At 53.7% G+C, this 25,115-nt stretch overlaps 1 protein-coding gene across 1 annotated transcript in view; it reads left to right on the top strand.

The window, feature by feature from the left end:
* LOC134531368 (mucin-1-like) overlaps positions 1-24,894 on the top strand; it is a 39,738-nt gene extending 14,844 nt beyond the window's left edge. The window contains exons 3-7 of the mRNA XM_063367069.1: positions 1,276-1,403; positions 5,610-5,738; positions 16,481-17,343; positions 23,433-23,731; positions 24,740-24,894. Of these exons, the coding sequence (XP_063223139.1) occupies positions 1,276-1,403; positions 5,610-5,738; positions 16,481-17,343; positions 23,433-23,731; positions 24,740-24,894 (1,574 nt within the window). The remainder of the gene's footprint in view (positions 1-1,275; positions 1,404-5,609; positions 5,739-16,480; positions 17,344-23,432; positions 23,732-24,739) is intronic.
* Positions 24,895-25,115: the final 221 nt, after the last annotated feature.

The following is a 25,115-nucleotide window of genomic DNA, read 5'->3' on the forward strand; positions in this document are numbered from 1 at the left end:
CCTGCTGGAGGACTCCATCTTGGATCAGACATATTGTTTTCGTCTGATAGTGTGCGCTACCGACATATTAGTTTAATTTTACCCGATAGTGTGCAGGAATAATTTATTAATATGGCGTCCACCATCCTGACATTTGGACGCCGTCTTGAAATTCTCTAATCATTAAACTTAAATTAAAAACAAGACACCATTTAACGATATTTCATACATTCTCACGATCTGAAAGTATTTTACGTGTCGGTAACGTAACCCTTTTATTTTAGCTGCTAATACCTAGGTGAGTGAAACCTTACCGTAGGCTGCATACATTAGGTAATGCGAAAATGTAATAATTGAGATAATTTAATTTCTGTAACAGACCTTACCTTTCCTACCTATTACTTTTAGGACACAGATAAATACAGAATCGGAAGGTGCATGACCGCGGTTTAGTAGGACGGCTGAATGTTACGTTCCTCGGAGACAGGAGTGGCCGTGAGTGGCCGTGAGTGGCCGTGAGTGGCCGTGAGTGGCCGTGAATAGCGGGGAGTGGCCGGGAGTGGCCGGGAGTGACCGTGAGTGGCCGGGAGTGACCGGGAGTGACCGGGAGTGGCCGGAAGTGGCCGTGAGTGGCCGTGAGTGGCCGGGAGTGACCGGGAGTGGCCGGGAGTGGCCGTGAGTGGCCGTGAATAGCGGGGAGTGGTCGGGAGTGGCCGGGAGTGACCGTGAGTGGCCGGGAGTGACCGGGAGTGACCGGGAGTGGCCGGGAGTGGCCGTGAGTGGCCGTGAGTGGCCGTGAGTGGCCGTGAGTGACCGGGACTGGCCGGGAGAGGCGGGGAGTAACGGGGAGTGGCGGGGAGTGGCCGGGAATGAACGTGAGTGGCCGGGATTGGCCGGCAGTGGCGGGGAGTGGCCGGGAGTGGCCGGGAGTGGCCGGAAGTGGCCGTGAGTGGCCGTGAGTGGCCGTGAGTGGCGGGGAGTGGCGGGGAGTGGCCTGGAGTGGTGGGGAGTGGACTGGAGTGGCGGGGAGTGGCCGGGAGTGGCTTGGAGTGGCAGGGAGTGGCCGGGAGTGCCCGGGAGAGGCCGTGCGTGACCGGGAGTGGCCGGGAGTGGCGGGGAGTAACCCGGAGTGGCCGTGAGAGGCGGTGAGTGGCCGTGAGTGGCCGTTAGTGGCCGGGAGTGGCCGGGAGTGGCCGTGAGTGGCGGGGAGGGGCGGGGAGTGGCCGTGAGTGGCGGGGAGTGGCGAAGAGTGGCCTGGAGTGGCGGGGAGTGGCCGGGAGTGGCTGGGAGTGGCAGGGAGTGCCCGGGAGTGCCCGGGAGAGGCCGTGCGTGACGGGAGTGACCGGGAGTGGCGGGGAGTGGCGGGGAGTGGCGGGGAGTGGCCGGGAGTGACCGTGAGTGACCGAGAGTGGCCGGGAGTGGCCGTGAGTGGCCGTGAGAGGCCGTAAGTGGCCGTGAGTGGCCGTGAGTGGCCGTGAGTGGCCGGGAGTGGCCGTGAGTGGCGGGGAGGGGCGGGGAGTGGCCGTGAGTGGCGGGGAGTGGCGAGGAATGGCCTGGAGTGGCGGGGAGTGGCCAGGAGTGGCCGGAAGTGGCCGGGAGTGACCGGGAGTGGCGGGGAGTGGCCAGGCAGTGGCCGTGAGTGGCGGGGAGTGGCCGAAAATGACCGGGAGTGACAGTGAGTGGCCGGGAGTGACCGGGAGTGGCCGGGAGTGGCCGTGAGTGGCCGTGAGTGGCCGTGAGTGGCCGGGAGTGACCGGGAGTGGCCGGGGGTGGCCGGGTTGGCCGTGAGTGGCCGGGAGTGGCCGTGAGTAACCGGGAGTGACCGGGAGAGGCGGGGAGTAACGGGGAGTGGCGGGGAGTGGCCAGGAATGAACGTGAGTGGCCGGGATTGGCCGGCAGTGGCAGGGAGTGGCCGGGAGTGGCCGGGAGTGGCCGGAAGTGGCCGTGAGTGGCCGTGAGTGGCCGTGAGTGGCGGGAGTGGCGGGGAGTGGCCTGGAGTGGTGGGGAGTGGACTGGAGTGGCGGGGAGTGGCCGGGAGTGGCTAGGAGTGGCAGGGAGTGGCCGGGAGTGCCCGGGAGAGGCCGTGCGTGACCGGGAGTGACCGGGAGTGGCGGGGAGTGGCGGGGAGTGGCGGGGAGTTGCCGGGAGTGACCGTGAGTGGCCGGGAGTGGCCGTGAGTGGCCGGGAGTGACCCGGAGTGGCCGGGAGTGGCCGGGAGTGGCCGGGAGTGGCCGGGAGTGGCCGTGATTGGACGTGAGTGGCCGGGAGTGATCGGGAGTGACCGGGAGTGGCCGTAAGTGGCCGTGAGTAGCCGGGAGTGGCGGGGAGTAACCCGGAGTGGCCGTGAGAGGCGGTGAGTGGCCGTGAGTGGCCGTTAGTGGCCGGGAGTGGCCGGGAGTGGCCGTGAGTGGCGGGGAGGGGCGGGGAGTGGCCGTGAGTGGCGGGGAGTGGCGAAGAGTGGCCTGGAGTGGCGGGGAGTGGCCGGGAGTGCCCGGGAGAGGCCGTGCGTGACCGGGAGTGACCGGGAGTGGCGGGGAGTGGCGGGGAGTGGCCGGGAGTGACCGTGAGTGACCGAGAGTGGCCGGGAGTGGCCGTGAGTGGCCGTGAGAGGCCGTAAGTGGCCGTGAGTGGCCGTGAGTGGCCGGGAGTGGCCGGAAGTGGCCGTGAGTGGCGGGGAGGGGCGGGGAGTGGCCGTGAGTGGCGGGGAGTGGCGAGGAATGGCCTGGAGTGGCGGGGAGTGGCCGGGAGTGGCCGGAAGTGGCCGGGAGTGACCGGGAGTGGCGGGGAGTGGCCAGGCAGTGGCCGTGAGTGGCGGGGAGTGGCCGAAAATGGCCGGGAGTGACAGTGAGTGGCCGGGAGTGACCGGGAGTGGCCGGGAGTGGCCGTGAGTGGCCGTGAGTGGCCGTGAGTGGCCGGGAGTGACCGGGAGTGACCGGGAGTGGCCGGGGGTGGACGGGTTGGCCGTGAGTGGCCGGGAGTGGCCGTGAGTTGTCGGGAGTGACCGGGAGTGGCGGGGATAGGCCGGGAGTGGCTGGGAAAGGCCGGGAGTGGCCGGGAGTGGCCTTGAGTGGCCGGGAGTGGCGGAGAGTGGCCGTGAGTGGCCGTGAGTGGCCGTGAGTGGTCGTAAGTGGCCGGGAGTGGCCGGGCGTGGCCGTGAGTGACCAGGTGTGACCGGGAGTGGCAGGGAGTGGCAAGGAGTGGCCGGGAGTGACCGTGAGTGACCGGGAGTGGCCGGGAGTGGCCGGGAGTGGCCGGGAGTGTCTGGGAGTGGCCGTGAGTGGCCGTAAGTAGCGGGGAGTGGCCGGGAGTGGCCGGGATTGACCATGAGTGGCCGGGAGTGACCGGGAGTGGCCGTGAGTGGCCGTGAGTGGCCGTGAGTGGCCGTGAGTGGCCGTGAGTGACCGGGAGTGACCGGGACTGGCCGGGAGAGGCGGGGAGAAACGGGGAGTGGCGGGGAGTGGCCGGGAATGACCGTGAGTGGCCGGGATTGGCCGGGAGTGGCCGTGATTGGCCGTGAGTGGCGGTGAGTGGCGGGGAGTGGCGGGGAGTGGCCGTGAGTGGCCGGGAGTGGCCGTGCGTGACCGGGAGTGACCGGGAGTGGCCGGGAGTGGCGGGAAGTGGCGGGGAGTGGCGGTGAGTGGCCGGGAGTGACCGTGAGTGGCCAGGAGTGCCCGTGAGTGGCTGGGAGTGACCGGGAGTGGCCGGGAGTGGCCGGGAGTGGCCGAAAGTGGCCGGGAGTAGCCGGGAGTGGCCGGGAGTGTCCGGGAGTGGCCGGGAGTGGCCGTGAGTGGCCGTGAGTGACCGGGAGTGACCGTGAGTGACCGATAGTGACCGGAAGTGGCCGTGAGTGGCCGTGAGTGGTCGGGAGTGGCCGGGAGTGGCCGGGAGTGGCCCTGAGTGGCCGTGAGTGGCCGTGAGTGGCCGTGAGTGGCCTAGAGTGGCCGGGAGGGGCCGTGAGTTGACGGGAGTGGCCGGGAGTAGCCGTGAATGACCGGGAGTGACCGGGAGTGGCGGGGATAGGCCGGGAGTGGCCGGGATAGGCCGGTAGTGGCCGGGAGTGGCTGTGAGTGGCTGGGAGTGGCCGTGAGTGGCCGTGAGTGGACGTGAGTGGCCGTGAGTGTCCGGGAGTGACCGGGATTGACCGTGAGTGGCCGGGAGTGGCCGGGAGTGACCGGGAGTGACCGGGAGTTGCTGGGAAAGGTGGGAGTGGCCGGGAGTGGCCGGGAGTGGCCGGGAGTGGCCGTGAGTGGCCGTGAGTGGCGGGGAATGGCCGTGAGTGGCGGGGAGTGGCCGGGAGTGGCCGGGAGTAACCGTGAGTGGCCTGGAGTGGCGGGGAGTGGCGGGGAGTGGCCATGAGTGGCGGGGAATGGCGGGGAGTGGCGGGGAGTGGCGGGGAGTGGCCGTGAGTGACCGGGAGTGGCCGGAGTGGCCGGGAGTGGCCGGGAGTGGCCGGGAGTGGCGGGGAGTGGCCGGGAGTGGCCGGGAGTGGCGGGGAGTGGCGGGGAGTGGCGGGGAGTGGCCGTGAGTGGCCGTGAGTGGCCGTGAGTGGCCGTGAGTGACCGGGAGTGACCGGGAGTGGCCGGGGGTGGCCGGGAGTGGCCGTGAGTGGCCGGGAGTGGCCGTGAGTAACCGGGAGTGACCGGGAGTGGCGGGGATAGGCCGGGAGTGGCTGGGATAGGCCGGGAGTTGCCGTGAGTGGCCTTGATTGGCCGGGAGTGGCGGAGAGTGGCCGTGAGTGTACGTGAGTGGCCGTGATGGTCGTAAGTGGCCGGGAGTGGCCGGGAGTGGCCGTGAGTGACCAGGTGTGACCGGGAGTGGCAGGGAGTGGCAAGGAGTGGCCGGGAGTGACCGTGAGTGACCGGGAGTGGCCGGGAGTGGCCGGGAGTGGCCGGGAGTGGCCGGGAGTGGCCGTGAGTGGCCGTGAGTGGCCGTGAGTGGCCGTGAGTGACCGGGACTGGCCGGGAGAGGCGGGGAGTAACGGGGAGTGGCGGGGAGTGGCCGGGAATGAACGTGAGTGGCCGGGATTGGCCGGCAGTGGCGGGGAGTGGCCGGGAGTGGCCGGGAGTGGCCGGAAGTGGCCGTGAGTGGCCGTGAGTGGCCGTGAGTGGCGGGGAGTGGCGGGGAGTGGCCTGGAGTGGTGGGGAGTGGCCGGGAGTGATTGGAGTGGCAGGGAGTGGCCGGGAGTGCCCGGGAGAGGCCGTGCGTGACCGGGAGTGACCGGGAGTGGAGGGGAGTGGCGGGGAGTGGCGGTGAGTGGCCGGGAGTGACCGTGAGTGGCCGGGAGTGGCCGTGAGTGGCCGGGAGTGACCCGGAGTGGCCGGGAGTGGCCGGGAGTGGCCGGGAGTGGCCGGGAGTGGCCGGGAGTGGCCGTGAGTGGACGTGAGTGGCCGGGAGTGCCCGGGAGTGACCGGGAGTGGCCGTGAGTGGCCGTGAGTGGCCGGGAGTGGCGGGGAGTAACCCGGAGTGGCCGTGAGAGGCGGTGAGTGGCCGTGAGTGGCCGTGAGTGGCCGGGAGTGGCCGGGAGTGGCCGTGAGTGGCGGGGAGGGGCGGGGAGTGGCCGTGAGTGGCGGGGAGTGGCGAAGAGTGGCCTGGAGTGGCGGGGAGTGGCCGGGAGTGGCTGGGAGTGGCAGGGAGTGGCCGGGAGTGCCCGGGAGAGGCCGTGCGTGAACGGGAGTGACCGGGAGTGGCGGGGAGTGGCGGGGAGTGGCGGGGAGTGGCCGGGAGTGACCGTGAGTGACCGAGAGTGGCCGGGAGTGGCCGTGAGTGGCCGTGAGAGGCCGTAAGTGGCCGTGAGTGGCCGTGAAAGGCCGGGAGTGGCCGTGAGTGGCGGGGAGGGGCGGGGAGTGGCCGTGAGTGGCGGGGAGTGGCGAGGAATGGCCTGGAGTGGCGGGGAGTGGCCAGGAGTGGCCGGAAGTGGCCGGGAGTGACCGGGAGTGGCGGGGAGTGGCCAGGCAGTGGCCGTGAGTGGCGGGGAGTGGCCGAAAATGGCCGGGAGTGACAGTGAGTGGCCGGGAGTGACCGGGAGTGGCCGGGAGTGGCCGTGAGTGGCCGTGAGTGGCCGTGAGTGGCCGGGAGTGACCGGGAGTGGCCGGGGGTGGCCGGGTTGGCCGTGAGTGGCCGGGAGTGGCCGTGAGTAACCGGGAGTGACCGGGAGAGGCGGGGAGTAACGGGGAGTGGCGGGGAGTGGCCGGGAATGAACGTGAGTGGCCGGGATTGGCCGGCAGTGGCGGGGAGTGGCCGGGAGTGGCCGGGAGTGGCCGGAAGTGGCCGTGAGTGGCCGTGAGTGGCCGTGAGTGGCGGGGAGTGGCGGGGAGTGGCCTGGAGTGGTGGGGAGTGGACTGGAGTGGCGGGGAGTGGCCAGGAGTGGCTAGGAGTGGCAGGGAGTGGCCGGGAGTGCCCGGGAGAGGCCGTGCGTGACCGGGAGTGACCGGGAGTGGCGGGGAGTGGCGGGGAGTGGCGGGGAGTTGCCGGGAGTGACCGTGAGTGGCCGGGAGTGGCCGTGAGTGGCCGGGAGTGACCCGGAGTGGCCGGGAGTGGCCGGGAGTGGCCGGGAGTGGCCGGGAGTGGCCGTGAGTGGACGTGAGTGGCCGGGAGTGATCGGGAGTGACCGGGAGTGGCCGTAAGTGGCCGTGAGTGGCCGGGAGTGGCGGGGAGTAACCCGGAGTGGCCGTGAGAGGCGGTGAGTGGCCGTGAGTGGCCGTGAGTGGCCGGGAGTGGCCGGGAGTGGCCGTGAGTGGCTTGGAGGGGCGGGGAGTGGCCGTGAGTGGCGGGGAGTGGCGAAGAGTGGCCTGGAGTGGCGGGGAGTGGCCGGGAGTGGCTGGGAGTGGCAGGGAGTGGCCGGGAGTGCCCGGGAGAGGCCGTGCGTGACCGGGAGTGACCGGGAGTGGCGGGGAGTGGCGGGGAGTGGCCGGGAGTGACCGTGAGTGACCGAGAGTGGCCGGGAGTGGCCGTGAGTGGCCGTGAGAGGCCGTAAGTGGCCGTGAGTGGCCGTGAGTGGCCGGGAGTGGCCGGAAGTGGCCGTGAGTGGCGGGGAGGGGCGGGGAGTGGCCGTGAGTGGCGGAGAGTGGCGAGGAATGGCCTGGAGTGGCGGGGAGTGGCCGGGAGTGGCCGGAAGTGGCCGGGAGTGACCGGGAGTGGCGGCGAGTGGCCAGGCAGTGGCCGTGAGTGGCGGGGAGTGGCCGAAAATGGCCGGGAGTGACAGTGAGTGGCCGGGAGTGACCGGGAGTGGCCGGGAGTGGCCGTGAGTGGCCGTGAGTGGCCGTGAGTGGCCGGGAGTGACCGGGAGTGACCGGGAGTGGCCGGGGGTGGCCGGGTTGGCCGTGAGTGACCGGGAGTGACCGGGACTGGCCGGGAGAGGCGGGGAGTAACGGGGAGTAGCGGGGAGTGGCCGGGAATGACCGTGAGTGGCCGGGAGTGGCCGTGATTGGCCGTGAGTGGCGGTGAGTGGCGGGGAGTGGCTGTGAGTGGCGGGGAGTGGCCGTGAGTGACAAGGAGTAGCCGGGAGTTGCCGGGAGTGGCGGGTAGTGGCCGGGAGTGGCGGGGAGTGGCGGGGAGTGGCCGGGAGTGCCCGGGAGTGGCCGTGCGTGACCGGGAGTGACCGGGAGTGGCCGGGAGTGGCGGGAAGTGGCGGGGAGTGGCCGGGAGTGGCGGAGAGTGGCCGTGAGTGGCCGTGAGTGGCCGTGAGTGGTCGTAAGTGGCCGGGAGTGGCCGGGCGTGGCCGTGAGTGACCAGGTGTGACCGGGAGTGGCAGGGAGTGGCAAGGAGTGGCCGGGAGTGACCGTGAGTGACCGGGAGTGGCCGGGAGTGGCCGGGAGTGGCCGGGAGTGGCTGGGAGTGGCCGTGAGTGGCCGTAAGTAGCAGGGAGTGGCCGGGAGTGGCCGGGATTGACCATGAGTGGCCGGGAGTGACCGGGAGTGGCCGTGAGTGGCCGTGAGTGGCCGTGAGTGGCCGTGAGTGGCCGTGAGTGACCGGGAGTGACCGGGACTGGCCGGGAGAGGCGGGGAGTAACGGGGAGTGGCGGGGAGTGGCCGGGAATGACCGTGAGTGGCCGGGATTGGCCGGGAGTGGCCGTGATTGGCCGTGAGTGGCGGTGAGTGGCGGGGAGTGGCGGGGAGTGGCCGTGAGTGGCCGGGAGTGGCCGTGCGTGACCGGGAGTGACCGGGAGTGGCCGGGAGTGGCGGGAAGTGGCGGGCAGTGGCGGGGAGTGGCCGGGAGTGACCGTGAGTGGCCAGGAGTGCCCGTGAGTGGTTGGGAGTGACCGGGAGTGGCCGGGAGTGGCCGGGAGTGGCCGAAAGTGGCCGGGAGTGGCCGGGAGTGGCCGGGAGTGTCCGGGAGTGGCCGGGAGTGGCCGTGAGTGGCCGTGAGTGACCGGGAGTGACCGTGAGTGACCGATAGTGACCGGAAGTGGCCGTGAGTGGCCGTGAGTGGCTGGAGTGGCCGGGAGTGGCCGGGAGTGGCCCTGAGTGGCCGTGAGTGGCCGTGAGTGGCCGTGAGTGGCCTAGAGTGGCCGGGAGGGGCCGTGAGTTGACGGGAGTGGCCGGGAGTAGCCGTGAGTGACCGGGCATGACCGGGAGTGGCGGGGATAGGCCGGGAGTGGCCGGGATAGGCCGGTAGGGGCCGGGAGTGGCTGTGAGTGGCCGGGAGTGGCCGTGAGTGGCCGTGAGTGGACGTGAGTGGCCGTGAGTGTCCGGGAGTGACCGGGATTGACCGTGAGTGGCCGGGAGTGGCCGGGAGTGACCGGGAGTGACCGGGAGTTGCTGGGAAAGGTGGGAGTGGCCGGGTGTGGCCGGGAGTGGCCGGGAGTGGCCGTGAGTGGCCGTGAGTGGCGGGGAGTGGCCGTGAGTGGCGGGGAGTGGCCGGGAGTGGCCGGGAGTAACCGTGAGTGGCCTGGAGTGGCGGGGAGTGGCGGGGAGTGGCCATGAGTGGCGGGGAATGGCGGGGAGTGGCGGGGAGTGGCCGTGAGTGGCCGTGAGTGACCGGGAGTGACCGGGACTGGCCGGGAGAGGCGGGGAGTAACGGGGAGTAGCGGGGAGTGGCCGGGAATGACCGTGAGTGGCCGGGAGTGGCCGTGATTGGCCGTGAGTGGCGGTGAGTGGCGGGGAGTGGCTGTGAGTGGCGGGGAGTGGCCGTGAGTGACAAGGAGTAGCCGGGAGTTGCCGGGAGTGGCGGGTAGTGGCCGGGAGTGGCGGGGAGTGGCGGGGAGTGGCCGGGAGTGGCCGGGAGTGGCCGTGCGTGACCGGGAGTGACCGGGAGTGGCCGGGAGTGGCGGGAAGTGGCGGGGAGTGGCGGGGAGTGGCCGGGAGTGACCGTGAGTGGCCTTGAGTGCCCGTGAGTGGCTGGGAGTGACCGGGAGTGCCCGGGAGTGGCCGGGAGTGGCCGGGAGTGGCCGAAAGTGGCCGGGAGTGGCCGGGAGTGGCCGGGAGTGTCCGGGAGTGGCCGGGAGTGGCCGTGAGTGGCCGTGAGTGGCCGGGAGTGACCGGGAGTGACCGATAGTGACCGGAAGTGGCCGTGAGTGGCCGTGAGTGGCCGGGAGTGGCCGGGAGTGGCCGGGAGTGGCCCTGAGTGGCCGTGAGTGGCCGTGAATGGCCGTGAGTGGCCGTGAGTGGCCGGGAGGGGCCGTGAGTTGACGGGAGTGGCCGGGAGTGGCCGTGAGTGACCGGGAGTGACCGGGAGTGGCGGGGATAGGCCGGGAGTGGCCGGGATAGGCCGGTAGTGGCCGGGTGTGGCTGTGAGTGGCCGGGAGTGGCCGTGAGTGGCCGTGAGTGGCCGTGAGTGGCCGTGAGTGGCCGTGAGTGACCGGGATTGACCGGGAGTGGCCGGGAGTGGCAAGGATTGGCCGGGAGTGGCCGGGAGTGGCCGGGAGTGACCGGGAGTGGCCGGGAGTTGCTGGGAAAGGTGGGAGTGTCCGGGAGTGGCCGTGAGTGGCCGTGAGTGTCAAGGAGTGGCCGTGAGTGGCGGGGAGTGGCCGGGAGTGGCCGGGAGTAACCGTGAGTGGCGGGGAGTGGTGGGGAGTGGCGGGGAGTGGCGGGGAGTGGCGGCGAGTGTCCGGGAGTGAACGGGAGTTACGTGGAGTGACGGGGAGTGACGGGGAGTGGCGGGGAGTGGCAAGGAGTGGCGGGGAGTGGCCGGGAGTGGCCGGGAGTGGCCGGGAGTGACCGGGAGTGGCCGGGTGTGGCCGGGAGTGGCCGAGAGTGGCCGGGAGTGGCCGGGAGTGGCCGGGAGTAGCGGGGAGTGCCCGGGAGTGGCGGGGAGTTGCCGGGAGTGACCGTGAGTGAGCGTGAGTGGCGGGGATTGGCGGGGAGTGGCCGGGAGTGGCGGGGAGTGGCGGGGAGTGGCTGTGAGTGACCGGGAGTGGCCGGGAGTGGCCGGTAGTGGCCGGATGTGGCCGGGAGTGGCCGGGAGTGTCCGGGAGTGGCGGGGAGTGGCCGGGAGTGGCCGGGAGTGGCCGGGAGTGGCCGGGAGTGTCCGGGAGTGGCGGGGAGTGGCCGGGAGTGGTCTGGAGTGGCCGGGAGAGGCGGGGAGTGGCGGGGAGTGGTGGGGAGTGGCGGGGAGTGGCGGGGAGTGGCGGGGAGTGTCCGGGAGTGGCCGGTAGTTAAGGGGAGTGACGGGGAGTGACGGGGAGTGGCGGGGTATGGCGGGGAGTGGCGGGGATTGGCCGGGAGTGGCGGGAGTGGCCGGGAGTGGCCGATAGTGGCCGGGAGTGGCCGGGAGTGGCCGGGAGTGGCCGGGAGTGGCGGGGAGTGGCGGGGAGTGGCCGGGAGTGACCGGGAGTGGCGGGGAGTGGCGGGGAGAGGCCGTGAGTGGCCGGGAGTGGCCGGGAGTGGCCGGGAGTGGCTGGGAGTGGCCGGGAGTGGCCGGGAGTGGCCGGGAGTGGCCGCGAGTGGCCGGGAGTGGCCGTGAGTGGCCGAGAGTGGCCGGGAGTGGTCGGGAGTGGCCGGGAGTGGCCGGGAGTGGCGGGGAGTGGCGGGGTGTGACCGGGAGTGACCATGAGTGACCGTGAGTGACCGTGAGTGACCGTGAGTGACCGTGAGTGACCGTGAGTGACCGTGAGTGGCCGTGAGTGGCCGTGAGTTGCCGGGAGTGACCGGGAGTGACCGGGAGTGGCCGGGAGTGGCCGGGAGTGGCCGGGAGTGGCCTGGAGTGGCCGGGAGTGGCCGTGAGTGGCCGGGAGTGGCCGGGAGTAGCCGGGAGTGGCCGGGAGTGGCCGGGAGTGGCCGGGAGTGACCGGGAGTGGCGGGGAGTGGCGGGGAGTGACTGGGAGTGGTGGGGAGTGGCGGGGAGTGGCGGGGAGTGGCCGTGAGTGGCCGTGAGTGACCGGGAGTGTCCGTGAGTGGCCGTGAGTGGCCGGGAGTGGCCGGGAGTGGCCGGGAGTGGCCGTGAGGCGCCGGGAGTGACCGGGGAGTGGCGGGGAGTGGCGGGGAGTGGCGGGGAGTGGCGGTGAGTTGCGGTGAGTGGCGGTGAGTGGCGGTGAGTGGCCGGGAGTGGCCGTGAGTGGCCGTGAGTGGCCGTGAGTGGCCGTGAGTGGCCGGGAGTGGCCGGTAGTGGCCGTGAGTGGCCGTGAGTGGCCGTGAGTGGCCGTGAGTGGCCATGATTGGCCGTGAGTGGCCGGGAGTAGCCGGGAGTGGCCGGGAGTGGCCGGGAGTGGCCGGGAGTGGCCGGGAGTGGCGCCACGAACAAGCTCTGGTGTTGTTCCCGTCCGCCCAAACAAGCCGGTGGCATATTGCTTCGGCATGTCCTGCCGCGAAGCGACCTGCCCACAGCATGTGAATTACTAGAAGAGTCTAGCGACAGCAATGCTACCTTCCTGCAACTGCCGCACCGCTTACGCTCGTTCCGGGGCCGGCTGCCGCACCGCTCAGGCTCGTTCCGGGGCCGGCGGCACGATCATATATGTCATCTGAAACTTCCAATCATCAAATATGGCCTCGTGGCTGAGCGCTCAGCGGTGCTATTATCTAAACGTAAGGTTGACGTTTCGAATCCCGGCAGGTATGAACTTTTTTTTGTACTTGTAAAAATAAATACGATCACGTAACATTTCAAAAGTAATAAATATATTTGAATAATGAATGCAAATAAAAGTATATTTATTAATTAAATTGTAATTTTCAGGTAAGGACATGATAACTAATGGTCAATTAGGTTAGGTTAGCTACATTATAAATACTTTAAAACTTTGTGGACGGTTGATTTGGTTAGGATAGCTACATTAAAGATACTGTGAAATCATGTAAACTGTTTCCTAGCGCTGGATAGATACATATTAAAAAGTTATTTGCTAAGCAACCATAAAATGATTTTACAGTAATTTTAATGTAGCTATACTTACCTAATATAACCAACCATCCACTAAACAGTCTATGTGGCATTTTTATACTGGAGAGAAAAAACGCGCGCTTAAAAATAAAAAACATCCAGGGGGTAGGCGCTCCCGATCGGCTAACTTCGGAAAGGATCGGCATTTGCGGCCAGTTGCAGGAAGGTAGCATTGCTGTCGCTAGACTCTTGTGAATTACTTGCTGTCTTATAGTAGCTATAGAGCATCCCACTCTTAGATTGCAGTGTGGAAGTAAATGGGCGCATTCTCTCTCTCTCTCTCTAACACACGCCGATTGCCGTTAGCACTGTCCTTGTTTCTTCGTGCGTTGTTGCCAATATCAAACGAAATTTAAAATTTTAATTTTCGGACCAAGCTTTTTTCATATTGTATAGAATCAAAATACGCATCAGGCAATGCTTATTTTAAATAATTAACAATATTTTTAGTGTCCGAAAAAATTAAAAAAACATAACTTATTCGCTGCGAACTGTTTTGAAGTATTCCGATATGTTTCACATCAAAAAAAAGAAACTAACATGTGTATTTCATTCAGATTTTTTTTATTAGTAAATTAATGCCTTAGGACGCCACCGAACAAATGTTAAGACAAAAACTGTACAGGTTTCACTTAAATCATTTTTTTAATATATTGAAATACATTTTCTCACAAACTGACATTTCAAAAAGTTGACCCGCGGAAAAAAAATTTTCTATTAAAGATAGATGGGGAACGTAAGCGAGAAAAATGTTCACAATGAACTGAGTTAGTTTTTAAAAGCTGCCCCACCTCAATTGCTTCTACAGTTTCCGTGGAAATAGCTGTTAAAGATGTGTCTTATCAGTACAAGAGCGCGCGCTGCCGTCGTAAGAGGAAACAGGGTCATGTGTTTAGATAAGTGGGGTTCTGTCCTACAAGCAATTTCAAATACATGGCTTCCTTAGTCAACAAAAAATATTATAATCGATTCTTGAACATAATATGTAAAATGTATGAAAGAAATACGAAGGAATTCAATAGCGATCATGGTACAAAATTTTGAATTATTTTTCTATCCTTCTCAACACCAAGCATCTTATCAAACATTGTTTTAGACAAAGTTTTGGAAAATAATTATGATATTATTACAAACAATTTAAACAGATTTGATAAGGTGTCTACTAAGGCAGTTACGTTTTTTGTCCGGTGAAACTTTTTTTCGAACCCATGCAGTTATGGCTGGTCGTATCAAAAATGTATTTAGAAAACATTTTTCGGCATTAGGTAATCCGAGTTATCATACGTTAAAACGGATTCGATATTATTCATATTATGGGAGTTGTTGCGATTTTTCTGTTTTTCAAAAAATCTTCCCCATTTCGAACCAATTGTTCGGATTTTTCCCATAAATTACTCTACCGAGAATTTCCATTACCGTATTTTATTTATCATTTTGGACATGACTTGTCCAAAAATACGGCATTTATCGGGCCCATGAAAATGTGATAAATATATATAATTATATATGGGATTTTTAGAACATAAAAGAAAACTATAAGAAATTTTCGTCTACAATAGGTAGTTTTTATTTGAAATTTACATAAAAGTGGCATTATTACAAATTTATATGTGTAATAGTATAAAATATTATAAATTACGATATGATTTCTTAAAATGCTTCTTGTTCGATCCAAATTACAAAGACACTGATCTCCTGAAATTCGTAATGTGTTAGAGATTTGGCAACAGCGGGCGCCATAAGCCGTGTACTGCAATCTAAGAGTGGGACGGGCTATAGGAGTGCTCATTGCTCTCGTCCACGCTTACACAAGTACTGTGGCCTGTTTCATTCAGTCATTTCAATGCTATTATGGACGTGTTGATCAATTCTCTTTCCACACAAGCAAAAACTAATATTCTCTAAACTAGTGATGATCAACTAAATACACTATCAACAAAGAAATATCATCAGCTATACTGTTATGCATTAACAGTCTTTGTTAGAATGTATGAAGACTACAGTTGACAGCAAACACTTTTTAACCATAAGGATTCTCACAGACATACTCAAAAATATTATTTCTGTACATATAATATTATTATTTAACGATAATTCTTCTAATTTTAAAGGTTTATTATATTTTTTTGTAAATATGTACGAATTTTTTGTTACTTTATCACGTACCACATATTTTACTTATTATTTGCTATACGAAACAGACGAGGCCAAAGAACTGTTAGTTTCAAAAAATATATCTGGCCCCCGAAAGGAGTTAAATTTGTCCATCACTGCTTTCAAATATAGATTATTTTTTTATAACAGTAATGCTAATTTAAAAAAAAGACGGATACTCTCAACTGTGGCGCACGATTTTGATATAACAGGAAATAACTGTGAGAAAACATAGCTGTAGCCAAGTAGGCTCTATTTTTCTATACAGGACCATGTAAAAACGAGTATTCTCTCGGCATTTAATGTTGTTCAGTTTACAGAAATCTGGTGCTAAGTGTAGCGCGTGACTCCACGTAGCCAGCGCTTTTCGTTTCGCGCTCGTACAGCCCTGAGCCTACACCCCACAGAACTCTTACGTAAAGTCACATATGCCTCTGGACCCTAACAAGACTTACAATGGGTTTACGAGTCTAATTCCCTCTTATCTGAACACTTTTGAATAGGGCTTCTTACAAACAGTTTTATTTAGTTTTTTATAATATTTAACTACTTGTGTCAGTATGATGTTATGATTAATGGCTATACACAAATTGTTAATATCAAAAAAACTCTTAAGGAGCAGGCACATGTGTTAGCTTTACTAGACATTTATTTCATTACATTCGTCAAAAGAGATATTGTAAAAATTTATTGTTTTTGCTTATTTCAAGTTGTTTTGCCAATATCGTAATATTTAAAGTGGTTTTACAGCCACTGCATGTTTGTGTAGTGAATATATTGTTTGAAGAAAAATAAAAAATAAAATTTTCATACAAATTATTACTCTAAAATTTTAAATCATTTACAACAATGAAAAATAAACTATTTAAAACAGAGACTCAACACAGTCATAAAATAACGTAATCCTTGTCACATATAGCTATATTCTGATAACAATTTTACGATACACAATATACCTTTAAATCTATCATGAATGACCACGATGTTGTTTTTAATGACTTTGATCAGCCAAGAAGTTGAAACCATTCTTAAGTGTTAAAAAATTACATCTACTTGCGCATACAGCTAGAAACAGAGAATTTCGCTAGTGTTAGTAACGCCTGCAATTTGAAAATCCTGAGGTTGAACTTGTAGTTCTCTCATTGGCTCACAGTCCTCCAAATGAATCTTGAGCTATGTGGCAGAACTGTCCAAAGTTATACAATTGTTTTAGTTCTGACCTTTTGGAGTCCATGGTCGTTAGAGGGTGCTGTGCTCATGAGGCGTCCCAGCACCTCGACACGACTCATATCTATGAGCACCGAGCACGTAGTCCCGGAAGTGCTGTCGCCTTTAAGGACCTGGGTGACTTCAACCATATATCAAACAAACCATCCTGAAGTAAAACACATTTTTTTTTTTAACGGATACAATCCTGTTGCAATAATCTAAATATTAATAAACTATCCCAATAAGCTAGTTAAAAAATTTAAACAATGATGAGTGTACTTAAGTACGCGCGTTAAAAGTTATACTTCCTTGCCGTAATTAAAATCTATCTTTAATTTTGCATGCATATAATTTATATAAATAAAAATTATAAAGAGACTGAATTGATATCATCCGCAGACATGGTAACACACCTTGGGTTTTTCTTCTTCATTTTTTTTATTATTTTATTTATAAATTAGGCCTCAGACGGGCGGCGTAGGCCCGGGTGGTCTTTAGTCCACCGGGTCTTGGTTCACCGGGACTTGTTCACTTTTCTTCGGTACCTAGATGCACAAGTCGCTAGGGACTTCATTTCGTGAAGGCACAGGACTGTGAGTAGCGATCGGCGAAAGTGCGTGAATGTTCTTTTTCTTTCGGAGACTTCGTGTGACAGACATAAAAATTCTCGACGTAAGACGAATTTATTTAAAATTCATTTAAAACTGTTTTATTTAAAATCATTCAGTAACAGTTTTCGAATAACTGAATAATCAGTGACAGACCTGTAGACCCAACAACCTGCAACGAGATAATTCGCGAATGTAGGTCTGTGTGTACACAGAGGCAATGCAGCTCCGGCGCGCGGCAGCAGTGTCGCCAGGACGCCTGGGACCCACCCGGCCCACCCGGCCCACCGGCCCACCCGGCCCACCGGCCCACCGGCCCACCCGGCCCACCGGCCCACCGGCCCACCGGCCCACCCGGCCCACCGGCCCACCCGGCCCACCGGCCCACCGGCCCACCGGCCCACCCGGCCCACCGGCCCACCCGGCCCACCGGCCCACCGGCCCACCCGGCCCACCGGCCCACCCGGCCCACCGGCCCACCCGGCCCACCGGCCCACCCGGCCCACCGGCCCACCCGGCCCACCGGCCCACCCGGCCCACCGGCCCACCCGGCCCACCCGGTCCACCCGGCCCACCCGGTCCACCGGCCCACCCGGCCCACCGGCCCACCCGGCCCACCGGCCCACCCGGCCCACCGGCCCACCCGGCCCACCGGCCCACCCGGCCCACCGGCCCACCCGGCCCACCGGCCCACCGGCCCACCGGCCCACCCGCCCACCGGCCCACCCGGCCCACCGGCCCACCCGGCCCACCGGCCCACCCGGCCCACCGGCCCACCCGGCCCACCGGCCCACCCGGCCCACCGGCCCACCCGGCCCACCGGCCCACCCGGCCAACCGGCCCACCCGGCCAACCGGCCCACCCGGCCAACCGGCCCACCGGCCCACCCGGCCCACCCGGCCCACCGGCCCACCCGGCCCACCGGCCCACCCGGCCCACCGGCCCACCCGGCCCACCGGCCCACCGGCCCACCGCGCCATCACACGCGCCGCCCGCGGGGACTATTCCTGGAGCGCCGCGGCGCCGCAACTCTGGGCGCCCGCACAGAGGCGCCGCGACGCCGCACAGACCGCCACAGGCCGCCACAGACCGCCACAGGCCGCACAGACCGCCACAGACCGCCACAGACCGCCACAGGCCGCCACAGGCCACCACAGACCACCACAGAGCGCCACAGGCCGCACAGACCGCCACAGACCGCCACAGACCGCCACAGACCGCTACAGGCCGCACAGACCGCCACAGACCGCCACAGGCCCAGCCATTGCTGCCGAAAACTCCATTCACAGCCGGATACAGCAATTTAATTCGGGATGTGATTTGAAAAAAAAAAACAATTGTATTCACTATACTTAACGTCAACAACAAAGTGTTTGGACAGTTATATTATCATTCTTAAGAGGCCGTGTCAGTAAATTTTTATTTCCAATATTCTGGTCTAGCAGTTCTCTCTTTTAACAGTGAGATTTAGTGGCTTATTCAACCGAAGTAACTGTAACCGCAGCCCGTGATAAAGCTACTATACCGCCAGATTACTCGACGAAAAATGTATCTGGTTCCTCGACAATCTGAGAGGATGACAATCTGACCGGCGGCTCACTAGGAAATTGCGGATGCAGGGATTCAGAATCAAGAAATCTCACATTTACAACTGTAGTATGAGTCGTATCTAAAAATTTTAATACTTTAAATGTATCGGAATACAATTAATCTTCAAACATGTGGTAATTATTCTTTATCTGGATGTAATATTCCGTGAAAAATAATGTTAGTTGACATTAAAAAGTATACGAAATTCATAGTGTAACGTTTTAAAAGGATAATAACATAAATTCTTATGCTTAGATATTGCATATGCATTACACACAATCTAAATACAATCTCACTTAAGTCAGACTACCTAATTTTTTACAATGCACCATCATACAGTTTAACAGTGGTAGGAGAACCTCTTATCGATGTTGTTTCAAAGAATCTAAATTTACAAATATTACTATTTATCTTATTATGATATGTATCTTTATGAATAAGAATTTACAAAAAAAAATGAATTGATTACATTACACTTTAACATTACAAAAGACTAAAACACTAACAAAACTTAGTTTTATATATTGCTGTAGCATATTAGAAGAAGAAATAACTTACTAGACTAACATTAAGAGGGCTGTATCACAAATTTACTTTACAGAGGAGAAAATATCTTTTAAAGATATTTCATTACCTCATTGATTACATAATACTGCCGTTGATGTGATCGTAGATATAAAGTATTGAAAAATTAGATTTCATTATGTTTATGTAAATATTTATAAAACGTTATTGCTTATAGATGCTCATTATTTAAATAATAAAGAATCTTTTACTTTTATGTACTCGACAAACAAAATACTTATAAGTTAATAAGCTTAGTTGAATAACATCTTCAATTTGTATTGAATTCAATGTACAAATTGAAAATCATGTACAATGAATGCAACTGATTGAATTCAATAAATATTTGATCTTGTGAAACGGCCATAATGGTGATGTAGATAATTATAGATACTCACATGCATTTTGAGAGTCCTTATAAAGCCTATTACAATTCTATAAGTATAAATTAAAATGCTTTTAAAATATACATGTGTAATATAATTAAAACTTGTTTAAATAAGATCATAACAAAAATAAATAAATGAAAATCCTTCAACAGTAAGTTATGTTTTATAAGATTTTAACAAAACACACATACCATAAGAGAATATTAATCATGCCACATAATTCAACACAAAATATTCATTCCAATAGGCGCTACGTAAAAATAACTTCTATTTTTATGCTGATAACTTTACATTGTTTTATATATATCATTATTTCTAACTTTTAATATTCTCCACACATTAACTGAAATTAAGTATTTTCAGAGCCTTAGCAAATGTTGGTCTGTACCACATACAGTTCGTACGATATCTCTACGTGAAACACATACAGTTCATTATTAGTAATTTCAATTATATTTCCATGAACATAATGAAATTAGTATAGGGCCTAGGTTGTTCACTGTTGAGTACTTCTGAAGTATTTTCATTGTGAGTTAACATACATACCAAATGCCATTCTTCCAGTAAAGTTACAAAGAAGACAACAAGATAATATATGTATAATATATATAATATGTATAATATATATAATATGTATGTAGTACCATATTTTAAACCCCTATTAAATGAATAATAACTCAATCTCTTTTCTGGACTATTAAGTAATAGTTTTTAATTACTGTTATTTGTAACTTAAATAAAATGACAACTAACAAATTAGTAAAATATATAATTACGTGCGATATAGTGTGACAGTTTTACTTGGACGGCAAACGAATTGTAATAAAATGTCTATGACAATGTTAACTTTACTCATTATTATAGAAAGAAGCAAAATTGGCAGATAAGCATATTCTACGCTGACATTTAAAAATGCTCAATTCAAAATGAACATTTCTTCCCGATGACAAACAAAAAAGTTGTATGGTCGCGAATAATACATTCGTATGGCGTCACATCAGCGGAATATTCCCTTGGCATAAATGTGTGAAGTCTGTGACACAAAAACAAATGAACGAACAGCTTTTTTTTATCGGATGTGCAATCGGAGACCCTTGGGGTGGTTGAAGAGTGTCAGGTCGGTCGCCAGACCAGATAGTAAAAGCTCAGGGGCTTAGGATAGAAAAGGCCTATCTCCAAATTATTAAGTATAAATGTTGTCATGAAATAGTTAAAGACTTGATTACACCCAGGTTTTTAAACCCATTATGATCATGAAGACACTGATCGGAAGGTAATGTACAATACATTTCAATGGCCTTTTCAGTTTTTGCTAAATAATTATAAATATAAGCAAAATTTCACTGTATCTGGACAAATAAAAATATTGATTCTATTTTTTTCATCACAGAAATAATATATATGATAACTAAATTTGAAAAAAGCGGTTATGTTAAATGTATTGTATACTTTCAGTAGGCAAAATTTCTGGCCCCTACCTCTTATAGACTTTGAGAAAAACTGCCTTTTAAAATAACATTGATATAGATAGGAGTGCAAATTTGTGACACAGCCTCTTAACATGCGTCACTGTATGTTTGGTTCGAGATTGCAGGTGTAATGGCTCGTCTCGCATCACCCATAATAACACTCTCCTACATCACAACCTTAAGGGGGGGGGGGTATTCCCCCCACCCCACCCCCCGTGTCTAACAGACTACACTCCACGAAAGGTAATGGGAAACAGAATTTAACATTTATTTTTATATTTTGTACTCTTATCATTGGCCGAGAATCAAACCAAGGATGGAAATTATCGAGTCAATCTTACATTAATAGTAATTTTTTTAAATGAATTTTAGAACTTTCCCCGAACTTCTAACTTCAAATTTCCAAGATGGCGATCAATATGGCAACATTGGCTTACTGAAGGCTGTACGCGTAACCTAAGCTGCATTTATGGAATAAAAATTTCTGCATATTTTTTTGCATCGATCAAGTATCAAACCAAGGACTTTTAACTCATCGAATCAATCAGTATGTTAAATGCAGATTTTTTAAAATTTATTTTGGAAATTTCCTTGATTTCTTAGCTCAATAAATACAGATTTCCAAGATGACGAGCTGTCAAGATGGTAGGCGTCCTGGCAATAAATAATTACTGCACTCTAGCAGGTAAAAATTAAAATAACATGGCAGCAGTGCCCTCTAGCAGACGTAAAAAATATTTTAGATCCAAGAAGGCGGCCTCCTGCAGACGAAAACAATATGGCGGCCGTGTATTATTACTATCTGGCAATATATATGTACCTAGGCATGCATGGGTGGTGGGAGGTCAGTCTAGTCTGTCGGTGGCTTCAGTGAAAAAAGGATCCGTTGCCATTTTTTTGCTCTCGCTGGGTTCGAATCGAAGACTCCATGACGTTAAGTGCGTTTATTCATAATTTTTTTTATTAAATCATATGAAATTATTTTTTATAATTTTAAAAATATTTTTCATATTTTCACAATAATTTTTAATATGGAGCCGTGACGTCATAATCCAAGTTGGAGGAATTTCATTTTTTAAAATACTATTAATAAATTTTTATTAACTTTAAATATTTTTACCGATTTTCTAGCATAAAAATTCGGATTTTCAAGAATGCAGCCGTAACGAAAAGTGCAACGTTTCTATAATACAAGATGGAGCGTGTAATGTAAGCAATTTTTATTAATTTTTTAAAGTTTTAATTAAGAATTTTCAATTTTTATACATAAATTATATTTTTTAATTCGCCGGAAATCGAACCGAGGACTAGGGTTTATTTCGTAACCAAACATTTGAAGTAAGCAATTTATTTATATTTTTTGGAATTTTTTGGAATTTTTTTTAAAATTAAGTTAATGTTCAAGGTCAAGGTCTTGACTTAGGCGGCTTATGGCGAATTGTACATGAGGACTTGAGGCCGCCTTGCGGACTTTGAGTTTGAGGCATTCCGAATTCCGAATTTTTGTATTTTTGAGGTATAAAACGGGTATTTTCCCCCCATCAACACGGGAATTTTATCCTCAAAAAAGGGACATTTTTATTTATCTGATTTTTCAAAGATTTTTGGTGAAATTGTGTTTCCTAAAAATTGTAAATTTTGGCGGATTTAGGACAAATTTTGAGGATTTTTGAGTAATTATTGGAATTCTTTGGCAAATTTTGAAGTTCAAGATCATATCTATTTTTAAGGTCATCTAAGATGGCCGCAGTGACGTTAGAATACAATATGGCGCTCGCCTCCATTGGCTCCACACCTTAAACCCTGCGCTCGAACCGGCCAATATATACCTACTATTTAGTGTTCACAGAAAGTGAATCGTTCATGAGTACGACTGTACTTCAAGACAAGTGTAGGAACCAGAGAACATGTTCAATGTGTATGTTTGTTTGAAATTTAGTTTGAAAATAAAAGTATATGCACGCAAAACACTTCTCTAGCTCGTTATTAAAAACTACCGTCTAGTGTTGCACCTCCCGGGGTAAACTATTGGGCAAGAAATGTTATAAATTATTTAATATAAAATCTTTTTGCAGTGTTTGAGCATAGCACAATATCTTTTTATTAACACTGACTGGCTGCTACCATAATTTTTCCTGTGAAATAATCATGTGTTGTTTAGAATTTAATTATAATTTTTTCTCAGAATGACATTTATAATAATACTGTGTATAAACTATTTTACAGTCTTAAAAAATAACAAATAGTCAAATTAAAAAATATTAAAATTTATTATAATTAAGGAAAATATAACAAATACAATTTCCAATGTTAACACGCCGTGTAGTATTGCTATTTACTTTGTACTGCAAGCAGAGCGCAAGGCAGACAACACAGAGGCAAATAACGAATGATCGCAAATGTCAAGAAACTGAATTTTCACTGGGTCAGTCAATTGTAGGACGTGAATTCCTCTCAATGAGCCATATCGCTAGAGTGTCAGGTATCTTCCTCTCATTAGTGAGATTCAGATTACATTTTTGCCGGAGACGCAACATTGATCTCGTAAGTTGTAAATTTGCCGATGGTTTTTCTCGGAGTTATGTTTTCCTTACTATATAAGTAGGGACCGGAAAAATTCGCGGGTTCAATGACCTGCAGGATGAACTCCATAGTTCTACGTACACTCGGTCAAATGCCACCCACTCATTGGCTGCTGTCTTGTGAGATGTTCCAGCGTAGCAGCCTGTTATTCGATAAAGCTTTAGTCGGGTGTTTCTCATTGGCTCAAAGTCATCCAGTTGAGTTGTGAGCCAATAGCAGAGGCAGCACTGAGGTATAACTATTTATATTTTAGCCTATCGCGAAATGAATCCGCGAGTTTTTCCGGTCTCTATATATTAGTCCGTCGCAACACCGATTTACATCTAAACAAGAAGTTAAACTCTAATACGTTCGTTTATTCATTCTAATATTTTATCATCGTGAACTAGTATATGCATAGCTTAGTTTAGTTTTAAATAAATGAGTTTGTATGTATTTTGGGCAACAGCTGTAAAGAAATTTCTTTAGAAACGAAATGAATGTTTGTTTAACCAACGTAAGATGTTATCTAAAAGTATTTGAAACATCCGAAAGAAAGTCAAGTGGTCCCAAGAGCGCGCTCCAATGCGCAGAGCCAAGGCGCCGAGAGCCGAGATGAGCGGCGACAGTTGGCGCGCGACGCACAGCTGCCCCGGCCGCCCTCCGCCACGAGGCCACGTGGCCGCCATGCTGGATCCGGTCACGTGGCCGGAAGCAGCGCGTGGCGCGCGGCCGGGCGCCATTAGGGGGCTTACAGCCCTCCACCCCGGCCCTGGACGATACCACTCCCTCGCTAATGCACGCCATTCTCCGTGCTCCCAGCGCGGATGTGAATCACTGTCTGCTATCACGGATGTCCCACGGCTGGCCGAGCAGCTCCGAGACAAGCCTGGCACTGCAGCCCGCTCTGTTGCCATGAGCACAGCAGTTGTACACGCAACTCTATCACTTATTGAAAACTTTTTATAATGTCCTTAAAAATATTTTTAAGAAGAAAATTTGGAACAGCATTTGGAAATAAATTTTCTTGTATTTCATCAAAAGCATCAATAAATAATATTAAATTTTATTTTCTGAGGAAGACACCATCTTAGTTTATTTCAATATAATTTTTTTTTATTTTGGCTCTGTTTGGCCATAGGAAATGATCAATGAAATACCTTTTTATTAATAGTGACCTACTGCTTTAAATATGTTCACCTGTAAAATAATAATTAGTGTTTAGAATGGATAATTATTCTTTCATAATAAATCTATACAACTGTAATAAAACTTACAAAATACACTATTTTATGGCCTTCTAAAAATTAACAAGAGGCAAAAAAAAATTTTTTTTATTTTTTTTTTACATTCTTAATTCATTGTAATAAAAAAATGCGAACAAGACATTCAGTACTAGCCAGAGATGTGCAACATCTAACATCGGTAACGACCAAATTCGTTCTCGTGTTGCAAATACACGTATAATACGAAACTCGGACACGAAATTTAACATACAATTGCTTAAGGTAATGCCCAGCGTAATAAGTAAATAATGAAATTTTCAGGACTCGAATAATACGAACTTTCCGTATTCACCGCTAGAATCACTGTCGGAGCAGCTACGTCGACTATTCAATTATTTTTTTAGCAGACCGAAATTTAAAACTATAAAATCCAACTGCTCCGATTAAAGCGAAAAAGACGAAAATTCATAACCCCGGCTTTGGATCTGATTATCGACAAGGAATTTTATTGAAATACTGCTCATCTTGTTGAAGTTCATCAAACAGTTAGTATCTACTTTTAAGTTTCCCTTTGGCTTTGTGAACTTCGCGCCATCCGCCACAGATGGCAACACCTTGGTTCCACATTCCGGTTCATGCGACTTCCACTCCATTCACGACATTACTGCTACCAGCTGCCGTGTACCGGGAGCAAGCCGGGTGGACCGGCCTGGCAACAGTGCGCGCCAAGCGCGAGACAGGCCATGGACGATGTGTCGTATCTGACCCCGTGTCAGGGTCCAGCTCGACCTCACGAGCTCATATGCCCGTGGAACTGCAGTGGCCGTAACGCGACACTGAGGGTGTACACTTGCCATGATCAGATAAGCTGTTTTCAGGACGGGACGATGTGGCGATCTAACCTTTCTGATTCACTGCTCGTGTCTTTGTCCACTTGATAAGTGCCTTTCTAGCGATCATACTCATTACACCGATGTATCATATTCCGTATCTGCAGAAATCGCATCACATGACACTGCTCACGCAGACGTTTTATTGTCCAGGCTGTTC

The sequence above is a fragment of the Bacillus rossius genome, chromosome 3 (assembly GCF_032445375.1).
Source record: "Bacillus rossius redtenbacheri isolate Brsri chromosome 3, Brsri_v3, whole genome shotgun sequence".
NCBI lineage: Eukaryota > Metazoa > Arthropoda > Insecta > Phasmatodea > Bacillidae > Bacillus > Bacillus rossius.